General features: G+C 45.2%; 1 protein-coding gene across 1 annotated transcript in view; it reads left to right on the plus strand.

Annotated features, from left to right (window-relative positions):
• The window catches only part of PDCD11 (programmed cell death 11), a 143,282-nt gene that overhangs the window by 44,625 nt on the left and 82,320 nt on the right, over window positions 1–16,337 (plus strand). Inside the window, exons 11-16 of the mRNA XM_063961956.1 lie at window positions 420–480; window positions 909–1,055; window positions 1,183–1,434; window positions 1,861–2,004; window positions 10,929–11,123; window positions 12,092–12,262. Coding sequence (XP_063818026.1) covers window positions 420–480; window positions 909–1,055; window positions 1,183–1,434; window positions 1,861–2,004; window positions 10,929–11,123; window positions 12,092–12,262 — 970 coding nt within the window. The remainder of the gene's footprint in view (window positions 1–419; window positions 481–908; window positions 1,056–1,182; window positions 1,435–1,860; window positions 2,005–10,928; window positions 11,124–12,091; window positions 12,263–16,337) is intronic.

Consider the following 16,337-nt stretch of genomic DNA (forward strand, 5'->3'; position numbering starts at 1 on the left):
GGTCTACTACGATAGACCGGGATCCTGGCCGCCGGAATCCCGGCAGCGAGGCGAGCACAAAAGAGCCCCTTGTGGGCTTGCTGCGCTCCCCATGCTGCGGGCACGATGGTGCGCTACGCGCCCAACGCTATTTATTCTCCCTCCAGGGGTGTCGTGGACATCCCAAGTGGGAGAATAGTTGTTGGCATCCCAGCAGTCGGGATTCCGGCGCCGGGATCCTGACAGCCGGGATATCGAGCGCCTCCCATTTCCTATTATGATTACACATTTAGTAGTCTCCAGGAAAGACGATTGTCTATTTTAATTCACACAAAACTACGTTCAAGTCATTTGTATTTACTAAGATTTTAGTGTATCTTCCTATGACATTCAACCTCCCCAGAAAAAAACTCTCATATTTTTTTTTCTTCTTTATTTAGAAAAGTTGTCAAAGGTCTTTACTTGAGGCACGAAGATATAGAGGCTGGTCAGATTCTGGAGGTAACACTATTAATAAATGCATTGGAGACCAGATTATTATGTTGTATGTGCATAGGAAGGTAGATATGGGTAAGGAGGCCTCCTCCGACTGCTGGACCATTTATTAACCAGGAAACCATTTTCTAGAGGTTTAGCAGCTTAGACAACAGTTGTGGAATCGTTGCAATAAAATAGCATTTCCGGACCTACTACTTTGTGTAATGATTGAGTTTCATAATGTATTTGTCTTTAGCTGTTACCTACATATGTGGAATCTTATAAGAATTTCACCTCTTTAAATAGTCCCTGCTAGCTAGATGATCTCCCCTCCTATATTGTATTATTGTCGGCCATCTAAATACCGGGATCCCGGCGGTCTCCCAACCGCCAATCACCCATACTTAACCCCTCTTTAGAGGAACTAGTAAACTATCTGTATTTTTGTACAGGGTACCGTGGACAGCTTTGAATCTTTAGGAATGGTGGTGAATATCACAGAACACCTCAATGGTCTTGTGCCCAATCTCCACTTGGCAGATATTACCCTGCACCAGCCTCAGAAGAAATATATCCTTGGGAACAAGATCAAATGCAGGGTGAGGAGTTGTTACCATGCTGTGCAGTATTTATTAATAGATTTATGTGCAGAAGAGTGGCTGGCACAGCAGAGAATTCAGGGATACTCATTTTTTTTTTTTCTGTTTTCTTGTGGCTGTTGTATAGGTGTTAAATGTGGTTCCGTCGGCCAAGAAGCTCATCCTTACCAGGAAGAAGACCATGCTAAATTCCAAGTTGCCAATTATTCGCAGTTACCAGGATGCAAAGCCTGGCCTGGTCACGCATGGCTTTATCTGGGCAGTGAAAGACTTTGGATGCTTAGTTAGATTTTATAATGATGTTCAAGGACTGGCACCGGTTCGTGAGCTGAGCTCGGAGTATATCCCCTCACCAGAGGAGGCTTTCTATATGGGGCAGGTAATGTCTGCCTGACTCTTCTTTGTAGGCACTATCGTCCTTCTGAACGTTTTCTCGAGGATTCACAACTGATGTAGCATTCATTGGGGTCTTATGTCCTAGCTAAGATATACTAGGCTGATTGTTATGGGATGCCGTGCACTTAGATCACCATTGAACAATATAATACAGAACTTAAGAGCCAGATGGTCTAATCTAAAAGCTGATGGGATCATTCATGAACCGAAATACAAATTACTCCCTCTTGTTCAGCACTCTTCAATTTAGGCACATTGGCTTCTTGGCTCCTGGTGTTTGTCCAGCACCGGCTTAGAAAATGGAACATCGCACATATTGAGTCTTTTGCCACTCCATTTATATTGGTCATTTTATGTACATTCTGTGACTTGTGGTGTTTTGTTTTTTTTTTGTTTTTTTAATCTGCAGGTGGTAAAAGTAAGAGTGCTGGAGTGTAGCCATGAAAAAGGGACAATGCTGCTGTCATTTAAGATGATTGACGAAGACGAGGGTGGAGCAGTACCAAAGAACCAACATGTAAAAAGTGACGCAACCACCCATCCACCTGGCAAGGTGTGTACAGATACTTCTTACTCGCATTATCTGGCGATGGTTCCGGTCATAGGAGTATATCTGTGTGCTATTCCATAGATCAGTGATACCTTCTGCTCTTGTTAAATGTATTAGTTTGTAGTCTGGTTCTGTCCACTCAAGATTTCTGCAATTTAAAAAAGAGGATTTTGGTACTTGCCGATAAATCCATTTCTCTGAATCCTCTAGGGGACACTTGAGTTCCATTATACATTAGGGGTGTGAAGCTTGCAAACCGGAGGTGTGGCAGAATCTAAAACAGTATTGTCTGCACAGCCGGCTCCTCCCCCTTCACATCCCTCCTCCCTCAGTTTTGAAAATGTGACCGAGAGAATTGGACATGAGACTACTGCACCTGGCGAGGAACCGAATCGTACAACAGAACAAACAGCATCCAAGAACTTCTTAAACCGAAACTAACACCGTTTGTACGAACTTGAACAATAACCCAAACACAGCAGGCCGACAGCACCGAGGTGGGCGTCCAGTGTCCCCTAGAGGATTCAGAGAAATGGATTTATCGGTAAGTACCAAAATCCTCTCTTCTCTTTCATCCACTAGGGGACACTGGAGTTCCATTATACATTAGGGGACGTCCCAAAGTTATCCCCCAGGGAGTGCTGTCTGTTGCCTGTAAAACCAAACGTCCGAACTTAGAATCCTCGGACGCAAAGGTATCAAACTTCTAAAATTTCGCGAACGTGTGGGCTGAGGACCACGTCGCCGCTCTACAAAGTTGAGTCGTGGAGACACCTCTGGCAGCCGCCCAGGAAGCACCCACCGAACAGGTAGTATGAGCACCCGTGTGTTCCGGAACCTGTTTACCACAGGAAACATAAGCTTACTGAATAGCAAGACTAATCCATCTAGACAGAGACTGCTTAGAAGCCGGCCAACCCTTCTTTGGCCCATCATACAGGACAAATAAGTGGTCTGACTTCCGAAAAGACGCCGTAATGTGAACGTACACCCGTAATGCTCTGACCACATCCAAGGATACATCCCCATCTGCCAGACACTGGAAGGATGGGACCACAATCGGCTGGTTTACATGGAACCCTGAAACAACTTTAGGAAGGAAATCCGCTCGTGTACGGAGTTCCGCCCGGTCCGCATGAAAAATCAAAAAGGTACTCTTACACGATAAGGCTCCTAACTCAGAAACACGCCTAGCCGAAGCCAAGGATAGCAACAACGTCACCTTCCAAGAGAGATGTTTTATGTCTGTTCTCGGTAACGGTTCAAAGAGTGGTGATTTCAAAAAATCTAATACCAAATTGAGATCCCACGGTGCAGTGGGAGGACGAAACGGGGGCTGTATTCTCGGAACCCCCTGTAAAAAGGTCTGAATCTCTGGTAAGGCTGCCAACCGCTGATGAAAAAGGATGGAAAGGGCCGACACTTGAACCTTCAGAGATCCCAGGCGCAGACCTAAGTCTAGTCCGGCCTGAAGGAAAAGTAAAAGTCTGGATAAGTGGAAGGTCGTCTAATTCCATCCACGTTCCTGACACCAGTCGATGTCGATATACTTCTTCCAAATTCTGTAGTAATGCCCGGCCGTGACCGGTTTTCGAGCTGCAATCATAGTAGGAATAGCCTTTCTAGGTATCCCTCTGTTCCTTAATAACCTGGTCTCAATAGCCACGCCGTTAAACGCAGCCTGTTCAGGTCCGGATGTAAAAACGGGCCTTGAGATAGCAGGTCCTCTCTCTGAGGTAACCACCACGGTTTGTCCGCTAACAAGCCTTGTAGATCCGAGTACCAACTTCTGCGTGGCCAATCTGGTGCGATTAGAATCGCCCACACTCGCTCTCGTTTCAGCCTCTTCAGAACCCTGGGAATGAGTGGAAACGGTGGAAATGTATAAACGTTTTCGTACCCCCACGGAAGTGTCAATGCGTCCACTCCTTCTGCTGCCGGATCCCTTGTTCTGGACACCTAACGGGGCATCTGATTGTTTTGCCGAGACGCCATGAGGTCCACTTGAGGAAGACCCCATCTCCTCACCACCATGTCGAAGATCCGTGGCTGTAGGCACCACTCTCCCGGGTGCATGTCCTGTCGACTGAGATAATCTGCTTCCCAGTTTTCCACACCTGGAATGAACACTGCCGAGAGGACGACGTTTCGCCGTTCCGCCCACAACAATATCTTTGTGGCTTCTTTTAGCGCCATTTTGCTCCTTGTTCCTCCCTGACAGTTTATGCAAGCCGTCGTTGTGACATTGTCCGATTGTACCCTCACGTACTGTGTCATGACTAAGTCCTCGGCGAGGAGAAGCGCATTGTAAACTGCTCTTAGTTCGAGAATGTTGATGGGCAATCTGCTCTCCGGTAATGTCCACCGTCCTTGAAACTGATGGTTTTCGAAGACGGCACCCCAACCTCTGAGGCTGGCGTCCGTTGTCAGAATCTTCCAATTCCATATCCCGAATCTCTTCCCTGCTGCGAGATTTTTGTGTAACGACCACCAAATCAAGGAGACTCGTACGTGTGGTTGAAGTCGGATCCGACGATGAAGAAGCCAGTGTGAACCGGCTCCCTGAGCAAGCAGGTTCATTTGGAACGGTCGGGAATGAAGCCTGCCGTACTGGAGATCTTCGAACGACGCCACCATTTTTCCGAGAAGTTGTAAACAGAGGCGTAGCGACACTGACGGTGTCCTTAGTACTTGATCCATTAACCTCTGTAAATCCTTGATCTTGGACTCTGGCAGAAAATTTTCTAACTGTACTGTGTCCAAGATGAGGCCAAGGAATTGAATTCGTTGAGTCGGAACGAGGTTGGATTTCCGGAAATTCACAATCCATCCGTGTTGAATGAGAAATTGGTGAGACGTCTGAACATCTTTGATCAGCTTCTCTTGAGAGGAGGCTTTGATTAGAAGATCGTCTAGATAGGGTATTATCGCGACTCCCAACATTCTCAGCCCCGCAACCATGATTGCCATTATCTCCGTGAAGATCCTTGGTGCTGATGATAGACCAAATGGCAGGGCTCTGAATTGGTAATGATCTTTCACCAATGCAAATCTTAGGTAGGCCTGGTGGGGAGCTCAAATTGGAATATGCAGGTATGCATCCTTTATGTCCATGGACACCATAAATTCGTCCTGTTCCAGACCGGCAATGACCGACTGGATTGATTCCATCTTGAATCTGTATATTTTTAGAAACTGGTTTAAAACTTTTAAATTGAGTATAGGTCTGACCGTTCCGTCTGACTTTGGCACGACAAAAAGACTGGAATAGAAACCCGTTCCTCTCTGAGAGGCGGGAACTGTAGTTATGACCTCTGACCGTAGTAATTTTTGAATGGCTGTCAGTAGTGCTTCTGCCTTCTGAGGGCATTGAGGCAAACCCGTTGTAAAAAAAACTGACTGTGAGGTCTCAGTTGAAATTCTAATCTGTACCCCTGGGAGATTATATCGTTGATCCAAAGATCTGGAGAGGTGACGGACCATATGTCGCGAAAACTCTCCAGCCGGCCGCCCACCAAGGGAGATCCCAGGTGGGCCGGGAGACTATCATGCCACGGTTTTGTCAACAGGTTTATCCTGTTGTCTGGCAGCTGCCTGTGCGCGTCCTCTACCTCTGCCTCCATGGACTTGTGTACCAAAACCTTGTCCTCGGCCTCGAAAGGACCGCAATCTAAATGAATTAAACGCCGGTCCCGAATATCCTCTTCTAGCCTGTGGAACGGCTCTCGTATATGGAGTAGGCAGAAAGGTAGATTTCCCTGCTGTAGCTTGCGAAATCCACTTATCCAACTCAGCACCGAAAAGCATTTCTCCCCCAAAGGGGATGGATTCAACCGCCTTCTTGGTGTCAGTCGCCTTGCCATTCTCTGAGCCATAAAATCCGTCTAGCTGATATGGCCGAATCGGAAATTCGCGAAGCTATTCTACTAAGATCCTGAGAGGCTTGACACAAGTCTGAAGCTGATTCTCGAATGTGGTCCGCCAGTTGGGTAATCTCTTCCAACCTATTTTCCTCCTCGATAGCTTGTACAATGCGGCCAGACCACGCGCCCATGGCCTTGTTGACCCAAGCACATACGATCGCAGGTCTCTGTGCCGCACCCGCTGCCATGAAAATTGACTTTAAAGTAGTGTCTACCTTCCGATCTGATGCATCTTTTAAAGTCGTCACGTTAGGTATTGGCAATATTGTCTTTTTTGATAATCTTCCTAGGGAAGCATCCACTACAGGTGGAGTCTCCCACTTATCCATGACACCCTTGGGCAGAGGATAAGTCGCTTGAAACCTATTTGGAAATTGAAAGCGTTTGTCTGGCTGTTTCCAAGCCTCCTCCATCTGAGATTGGAGGGACTTAGGAATGGGAAACACCGCAGAACGCGGCTTTTGGGATTCGAATAAATCAAATTCTTCTGGTTCCTTGACGTCTTCCGCCTTAAAGTCTAGGATCTCTTTCACTGCTTCAATCAAAGACTCAATACCCGAGATTTCCGTGTCTACTTCTGGAAACTCTGCGTCCAGGGTAGATTCAATTAACTCACCTTCCTCCGTATCCATGAGAGGATCTCCTTCCTCGTCTGTTTCTGTTATGAGAGGAAGAGGTCTTTTAACCGCCTTGCGCACATTCGTTTCTGCATGTGCTCGCGGCGTTAACCTGATGAGAAATTCCTCCATCGTCTTAGAGAATCCCGCAGCCCATTCCGATTGTTGTCTGCGGGATTCCGCCATCTCCTGTGAAATTTTATTTGTCAGGTTCTCTTCCCATGACCTAGGTGGAGCGTCCTTGTCCAAGCAGGAGTCGCACACTCCAGAGCTGCCAACCCGCGTACTCTTTTTGTTACATTTCGTACAAACATAGCAGGTCTTTGAAGTCCTGGCTGGTGCTTTAGACATGCTATTTAAACTCCCTAGTAGGGTATTACTCAGCGCTTTCACCTTTTGAACCATGAAGGGAAAGACTGAGGGATGACTGAAGCAAAGTATTGGAACCGGCTGGCAAACTTATCCCTGCAATATGTAAAAGGAGGGAAAATTACAAAACCAAAAATTAGGAAAGAGAAAAAAAAAAATAATTATAAAAAATAAGTTCACGAGCCGGTTTGCAACCCTCACAGACCGAACTGTAAATCAGTTACGATGGTAGGGTTGTCCACGTGCTTCTCAGTATTGTCTTCAGGATCTTTGTATAGAAATCCTTTGAAGATATAAATAGTAAGTAGAATTACATTTTTCTGGAATCCTCATGTAAAACAAGTACATATATATCTATATATATTTCTACCAGCAGGGGGAGCTATAGCTGTATAAAAAATTGCATTATACTAGGGCTAGGGTTTTAACCCCTCCCAGTGGATGAGGATAGTGATTTTCAAGGGGGGAGGGTTTATATCCTCCCCTTATAATGGCGCCAATATGCGTATCATAAAATGGCCGACACTGTAATTTTTCATTCACCTCATCATTGTATATTAAGCCCCTGGGAAGGTCTTATGTACCTGCTTTCCCGCCTTTCTGATAACCCTGCAGCAGCGTCTGTGTGCCCCAGCACCGCTCAGTGATCCCTGCCGCCGCGCCCGCCAGAGCCTCCAGCGTCTATTTCTATCCGCGCTCCGGGTCCGCCCGCCACCTGAGCAGAGCCCTTGCGGCGGTAAAGTTCCTCTGTGTGCGCGCGCTACGGGACGTATTTCGGCGGTTGCCTCCAAGTCCAGCAGCGCGATCAGCGCGCCTTGTATACAGGAGGGGGGATAATGAAGTTCTAACCCTCCGCGGCTGAAGCTCCACTGCCACGTTAGCAATGACAGGGTCCCCTTGTAAAAGCCACTTATAGCGCTGTACCGCACCATACTACTGGAGGGGACTGACTAGGGCTAGGGTTTTTTTGTTTTATCTATTCAGCTAATAGGCTTAGCAGGAATTAACTAAGTATCTAACAGGGCCTTATGTAATTACCAGTACTCACTTTTAGATGAGGATTCCAAGATGAGAGATGCAGGTCCCTTCAAAAGGGATCTTTGTCTCCCTATAAGGTCAGCCTTGTCTCCCTTTTATTAGGTGGACGCAGCTTCCAACTACTTATCTTTAGTTTTTTTTTTTTTTTTGTCAGGAGCTCAAAGCTCCATGTGCAACCTCCAAGCACAATTTTCAAAACTGAGGGAGGAGGGATGTGAAGGGGGAGGAGCCGGCTGTGCAGACAATACTGTTTTAGATTGTGCCACACCTCCGGTTTGCAAGCTTCACACCCCTAATGTATAATGGAACTCCAGTGTCCCCTAGTGGATGAAAGAGAAATGTTGCACTTACATGCATGGCTAGTGTAGGGCTAGTCTGTTTTCTCTTTATAGTTCGGGCTTAGGGTCACAGTAATTCTGGACAGGGAATGTGCATTTACACCAATGAATAAAGTAAATTGATATAAAAATCATCTGAGAATGTCACAAATCTATAGGCAGCAACACAGATTTCTGTAACTGAAGTATAAATACACTGTTGGGTATAATGGCGAGACATAAATAGTTGCTTTTCCATTCCATTTTAAGGAATCTTCACTCCTCTGGCTACTGCTTATTATAGCCTTTGAAGTGAAGAGATTACTTGTTCTTTTAGAACTAGGAAAAAAAACCAACCAGTTAAAGGATTTTTTTAATTAAACTTATTTCATTAAAATAGCTTTTCTATTTGGATAAACTGTATTTTCTCAAAACCGCTGTCCTGTTTTATTTTTCTTCTTCTTCCCCTTGGTGCAGTCTATTTTTCTGAAGTTTATGGTAAACTGCAGTATATATTGTTGGACATTCGCATGTGATCACAGAACTTTTAATATGCTCATCTTCTACATTACAGAATACATTGTTCTCTCTATAGAGCGCTGCAATTGTCTACAAACTATACAAATAAAATGGTGAGAATAGGAGGTCCATGTCTATGCAGAGTCAAATATGATTACTCTAGCATCATATAACCTTAAAGCGTTTACACAAAAAGTTATTTGTCCCTACCAGAACTGTTCTGCATCTACTACACACTATTACTCTTTATATAGAGTCTTGAGTACATTATTTTATGTACAGTGCATCCAGAAAGTATTCACAGCGCTTCACTTTTTCCACATTTTGTTATGTTCCAGCCTTATTCCAAAATGGAATAAATTAATTTTTTCCCTCCAAATTCTACACACAATACCCCATAATGACAACATGAAAAGTTTTTTTTGAGATTTTTGCAAATTTATTAAAAATAAAAAACTAAGAAATCGCATGTACATAAGTATTCTCAGTCTTTGCCATGAAGCTCAAAATTGAGCTCGGGTGCATCCTGTTTCCACTGATCATCCTTGAGACGTTCCTACAGCTTAATTGGAGTCCACCTGAGGTAAATTCAGTTGATTGGACATGATTTGGAAAGGCGCACACCCATCTGTATAAGGTCCCACACTTGACAGTGCATGTCGGAGCACAATCCAAGCATGAAGTCAAAGGAATTGTCTGTAGACCTCTGAGACAGGATTGTCTAAAGGTACAAATCTGGGGAAGGGTACAGAACAATATCCGCTGCTTTGAAGGTCCCAATGAGCACATTGGCCTCGATCATCTGTAAATGGAAGAAGTTTGGAACCACCAGAACTCTTCCTAGAGCTGGCGCGCCATCTAAACTGAGCGTTCAGGGGAGAAGGGTCTTAGTCAGGGAGGTGACCAAGAATCCAATGGTCACTCTGTCAGAGCTACAGCATTCCTCTGTGGAGAGAGGAGAACTTTCCATAAGGACAACCATCTCTGCAGCAATCCACCAATGAGGCCTGTATGGTAGAGTGGCCAGACTGAAGCCACTCCTTAGTAAAAAGCACATGGCAGCCCGCCTGGAGTTTGCCAAAATGCACCTGAAGGACTCTGACCATGAGAAACAAAATTCTGTGGTATGATGAGACAAATATTGAACTCTTTGGCGTGAATGCCAGGCGTCATGTTTTTTTGAGGAAATCAGGCACCGCTCATCACCAGTCCAATACCATCCCTACAGTGAAGCATGGTGGTGGCAACATCATGCTGTGGGGATGTTTTTCAGTGGCGAGAAGACATCCTGGATCAAAATCTCCTCCAGAGTTCTCTTGACCTAAGACTGGGGCAACGGTTCATCTTTCAGCAGGACAACGACCCTAAGCACACAGCCAAGATATCAAAGGAGTGGTTTCAGGACAACGCTGTGAATGTCCTTGAGTGGCCCAGCCAGAGCCCAGACTTGAATCTGATTGAACATCTCTGGAGAGATCTAAAAATGGCTGTGCACTGACGCTTCCCATCCAATCTGATGGAGCTTGAGAGGTGCTGCAAAGAGGAATGGTTGCAACTGCCCAAAGATAGGTGTGCCAAGCTTGTGGCATCCTATTCAAAAAGACTTGAGGCTGTAATTGCTGCCAAGGTGCATCAACAAAGTATTGAGCAAAGGCTGTGAATACTTTATGTACATGTGGTTTCTTGGTTTTTAATTTTTAATAAATTAGCAAAAATCTCAAGAACACCTTTTTTCACGTTGTCATTATGGGGTATTGTGTGTAGAATTTTGAGGGAAAAAATACATTTATTCCAGTTTGCAATAAGGTTGTAACATAACAAAATGTGGAAAAAGTGAAGCGCTGTGAATACTTTTCGAATGCACTGTATCTTAAATAGACAGACAGTTTATGTGCACATAAACATAATGGTATGCCGTTTCCTTAAGCTTTTCGTCGTTTTTGGTACTGATGCCAGTTAGCCCTCTATATTGCTCATTTAACTCCCTGCAAGGGCTAAAAACACTGTTTTGTCTTTGGCTTACACAGGTCATTCAGTTGAGAAGTCAGCTACTTTAAAATGTATGTTTTGCAGACATAGATCTGTTTTGCTTTTCTCTTATAAGTGGTTTTTGTTTGTTTGTTTTTTCTTTCTTCCTCCAACAGATAGTTGATGTGAAAATTGTGAACAAGACTGATAAAGGACTGACGACCGCCATTCTACCTGAGGAAAGTCATGCCTTTCTTCCCAAAAATCACCTTTCTGATTACATCACAAATTGTGAGCTCTTATGGCACTGCTTAAAGGAAGGTGACACACTGACTGGTGCAATGTGTCTTAGTAGCTTCAGAGGGAAAAAAGTATCCTTTTATTCAAATATCACTAAATGGGCAAGAAAATGGTTCCCTGTAGCTTGGAGTCATAGGCACACCAATGCCTTTTAATTAAATTAAATCTAAAACATTCTTTGCTTGTAGCATTTAGAACTTATACTGTGTGTCCGAAAAGATAGGCAGCCATATATGCTAACCCAATGTACTTGACTTTTGTGGCCAATCAGATTCACCTGTAACCAATTACATCACTGGGACAATTTCTGCATTCTCTCTGAATCCTTTACTGTACTTTATATCTACTTTGTGGTCATTCTGATATTCTGGTCAAAACATGTTCTTGTTACAACAAAACAACAAATCTACTCTTGTGTGTATTGGCTGTGTGTCAGTATTCGTTGAAACTTTAAAAATGCGCTTCTGCCTTGTACCTATAACTAACTAATTAGCCAACCAGACAGTTTAAGTTTAAAAAGTCATTCTTTACATCCTGATGTCCTCTCTATTTTGTTCAATGATATGGAGCAGCTGTTTTAAAACTTTGCCAATGTAAAGTATAATAGACTTCGTATACACTGTCCCCTCAGCACGCTTAGCTGTACCACGCAACAGCTTTTGATTAAATCTCTGACCTGGGAATCTGTGTCGTGCAAAGTGCCAAATAAGTTAGTCCATGTTTATATGGGGTTTTCCACCTCCAGGTCATTTTTTAGATTGTACATGGTTTTTTACAACCTTTATGAGAATTCCTTGTATTTAGTAAAAGTTATAGGGAAAATATCAAAGGGGGGAAACTACTTCTTTTAAAATTTTTGATTTTTTTACTGTCCCGACTTACTGGAGTTCATCAGTTTGGTCATTCCCTGTATGTTGAATGAGACTCTCCTCTCAGTCTTCACTGTTCCCCCAACAAACTCTACAAAGCTCCAGCGCACTGTCTGCCTATAGTGATGAATCGTGATCACTTTTATTTAATCCTTGACGAAGTACCGTAGTTGCTGACTAAGAAACCTGCCCTCATATCATTCATGGAGAGCGGAACGTGTGTGAAAGACTTCTCCGACGTGCAGGTTGGGATGTTGCTCACCGGATTTGTGAAGAATATAATGCCCTATGGATTGTTTGTGGAATTCCCGTACGGGCTGGTCGGTCTGGTCCCCAAATCTGTAAGTATCTGCTATGTGTAACTGAGGAGTTTCCAGTTCCTCACTTTAGGTGCATGGTATACCTACAGTCCGATATAGAGATAGTAGGGCTGATGCAGAGGGAGTACGGAGTGCTGGCCATGCCCAGAGCAGTGGGTGCATATGGGCCCATTCTGATCTGCATGATTCTGGCACTTACACCGGGATGGGGACAGGGTAAAGGCAGTAAGAGCATGTCTGCACTGTAGTGAACAGGTAGGATTATATTTATTAAAGTGCGGGTTTACAGAAGTGGAGCTGTTACCCATAGCAGTCAGATTCTACTTATTTTAGCTAGCACCTGGTAGAAGATCATTGCTAAAATCTGGTTGCTATGGGCAGCATCTCTACTTCTGTAAACCCGCACTTTAGTAAATATATCCTTTATAGTGTAGGGTATCCGGATAATAGATGAACAGTGTATTGGTCGACACCATATGGTCGACATGCATTAGGTCAACAGGTACAAAGGGTCGACGATGCTGAAGGTCGACATGCTATGGTTGGCACACAAGTGATCGACTCATTTTTGTTTGGGTTTCGGGAGGGGGGGGGGGGTGTTTCACACTTTTTCCCAACATTCGCTTGATTGGGAATAGTAGCATGATTTGTACTGATGGTGGTCACATGACGTGGAATAAACAAGATTTGCTCCCCACCCCCACAAAAAAAAAGAAAGAAACTAGCAAAAAAAACTTGTCGGCCATTGTCATTTCGGCCTTTCATCTGTCGAACTTTTGTACGTCATCCTAATACATGTTGACCTATTGACTGTCTACCTAGACATTGTAGATCTATTCTATAATCCACACCCGTAGTTTAGACCAGTTAAAAGGTAGGCTAAAGACTATTCTTTTGTAAGAGTATCTGCTATTTTTTTTCTTTATCATACGTCCTAGAGGATGCTGGGGTCACCATTAGAACCATGGGGTATAGACTGGATCCGCAGGAGACATGGGCACTTTAAGACTTTCAAAGGGTGTGAACTGGCTCCTCCCTCTATGCCCCTCCTCCAGACTCCAGTTTTAGAATTGTGCCCAGGCAGACTGGATGCACTACAGGGGAGCTCTACTGAGTTTCTCTGAAAAGACTTATGTTAGGTTTTTTATTTTCAGGGAGGCTGCTGGCAACAGTCTCCCTGCTTCGTGGGACTTAGGGGAGAGAAGTATGACCAACTTCTAGTGAGTTCAGTGGCTCTGCTTCTGGCTGACTGGACACCATTAGCTCCTGAGGGTGATGATCGCTGGGTACACCTAGATGCTCACTCCCGCAGCCTGCCGTCACCCCCTTACAGAGCCAGAAGACAGGTGAGTAGCAGAAGAAAAGAAGACTTCTTCTCCAGTGACGGCATTCTGAGGTACCGCGCAGCGAACGCACCCAAAAAAAACCCACAGGCACTGCAGGGCGCGCAGGGGGGGGGGGCGCGGGCGCGCCCTGGGCAGCATAAAATCCTCACAAAAGGCTGGCAAAAGCGGACATTAGTGCCTCTGCACTGTCCTTACCCCGCCAGCGTAATTAATTATTTCCGAGCGGGACAGAAGCGCGCCATTTACGGCGGCGGGGCTTCTTCCTCACCTCACCAGCACACTGCTCGGCGCCATATTCTCTCCTCAAAGACGCTGGTCCTTCCTTCACTGCTGACAAGATCAGGGTGCAAAACAGGGGGGAAGGCGCAACGATAGGGGTGCTTGTTATTAATATATAAAGCGCTACAAGTCTGTCACTATAAAGTTTATTAGTTCCCAGACTGTGTACTTTTGGCGCTGGGTGGTGAGCTGAAAAATCCTCTGTGTCCCTCTGACAGATTTACTGTGGGTCTGTCCCCCATAAGCCGGTGTATCTGTGGGTAATTGGTACATGTGTGTCAACATGTCGGTGACTGACTGTTTTTCCCAAGAGGAAACTATATTAGGGACGCAGACATGTGATGGGGTGGCCCTGTCGGCACCACCAATAACTGACTGGGTGAAAGTTTGAATGATAATGTGATTCATATCAATCTGTGTCCCGGACACAGACGTAGAGAAAATCTAGGGAGGATGTGATATTCATGACTGTTTCTTTTCCCTCAGGCACCTCGGGGTCGCAAAAATTTTATTTTGCCCAGTTACTACACACTGATACCGGCACGGATACTGATTCCTATGTCGACCATAATGTTTCCTGATTAGATCCACTATTGGCAAAGAGCATTCAGTACATGATTGTGGATATTAAGGACGTATTAACGTCACTGAGGACCCTGCTGTTCCTGACAAAAGGGACTATAGATAGATAGATAGATTGATAGATTGATTGATTGATTTATAATGAAAGCTGAGGTAACATTCCTCCATCTCATGTGCTGAACGCTATGTTTGAGAAAGTCTGGGTCAGCCCTGACAAGATGGTTTCAAATCCCCAAGAGGATTCCGGTTGTTTATTCCTTTCCCGCCGCGGACAGAATAAAGTGGGAGTCACCCCTTGTTCTGCACGGGACCCTATCACAAATCCAGCGGATCGTATGCAGGAAGCTACGTTATATTCTAGTTATGTAACCACGCGTACGTTACTTAGACCTGCCATTACATGCACATGGGTGAGTAGTAGTATTCAAAAATGGTCTGATACCTTGTCATCCGATATAGATACCCTGGGGTGAGATGGGATACTCCTTACGTTGGGTCATATCAAGGACACTGCAGCATACTTACGAGAGACTGCAAGGGATATAGGACTCTTGGGTTCACGGGCCAATTCCATGGCGGTCTTGGCTAGGAGGGCGTTGTGGATTCACCAATGGAATGCTGATGCTGACTCCTCTTCCCTATGAAGGTGAAGCCTGGTTTGGTGACGGCCTAGTTAATTTGAGCTCGGCAGCTGCCGCAGGTAAGTCAACCTTCTTGCCCTATGTTCCCTCACAACGGATGAAGACGCATCATTATCGGATGCAGTCATTTCGGCCCGATAGATACACAAGACGTTAGGATTCCCCTTTCTTTGCAGGTAGAGGAAGGAGAAGAGGGAAGAGGTCCGCAGCCTCTTCAAGATCACAGGAGCAGAAATCATCTTCGCTTCTGCCAAATCCACCGCATGACGCTGGGGCTCTCTTGTGGGACCCCGCATCGGTGGGGCCACGTCTAAAACTCTTCAGTCAGTCCTGGATTTGTTCGGACCTGGACCCGTGGGTTTTAAAAATAGTGTCCCAAGGGTACAAACTGGAGTTTCAAGACGTTCCCCCTCGCCGATTTTTCAAATCGGCCTTACCAATTCTCCTCCGGACAAGGAGGTAGTATTCGACGCAATACAAAAGTTGTGTCAAAATCAGGTCATTGTCCTGGTTCCCCCGTCACAACGGGGAGAAGGTTTTTATTCAAGCCCCTTCATGGTCCTGAAGCCAGATGGCTCGGTCAGACCAATCCTAAATCTGAAATCCCTCAATTTCTACCTAAAGAAATTCAAATCCAAGATGGAATCTCTAAGGGCAGTGATCCCCAGTCTGGAGGAAGGAGATTTCATGGTTCAGTAGACATAAAGGATGCCTACTTACATGTTCCCATTTTCCTCCGCATTAAGCTTACCTGAGGTTTGCAATTCAGGATTCTCATTACCAATTTCAGACGTTGCCGTTTGGTCTGTACACGGCTCCGAGGATTTTCACCAGGGTGATGGTGGAAATGATAGTTCTCCTTCGCTAGCAAGGAGTCACAATTATCCCGTACTTGGACGATCTCCTGATAAAGGTGAGAACCAGGGACCAGTTGGTGCAAAACATTGCACTCTCCCTGACAGTTCTTCAACAACATGGTTGGCTCCTGAACTTGCCAAAATCAGTTGGTCCCAACGATGCGGTTGTCGTTTTTGGGAATGATACTGGACAGAACTACAGAGTGTTTCTTCCAGTGGAAAAGGTTCTGGAGATCCAGAGTCTGGTCAAGCAAATTCTGAAACCAGCAAGAGTGTCAATCCATCAATGCATTCGGTTGCTGGGAAAGATGGTTGCGGCCTACGAGGCCATTCAGGTTGGCAGGTCCCATGCCAGAATGTTCCAGTGGGACCTGTTTGACAAGTGGTCTGG

This window comes from Pseudophryne corroboree, chromosome 3, assembly GCF_028390025.1.
Source record: "Pseudophryne corroboree isolate aPseCor3 chromosome 3, aPseCor3.hap2, whole genome shotgun sequence".
NCBI classification, from domain to species: Eukaryota; Metazoa; Chordata; class Amphibia; order Anura; family Myobatrachidae; genus Pseudophryne; species Pseudophryne corroboree.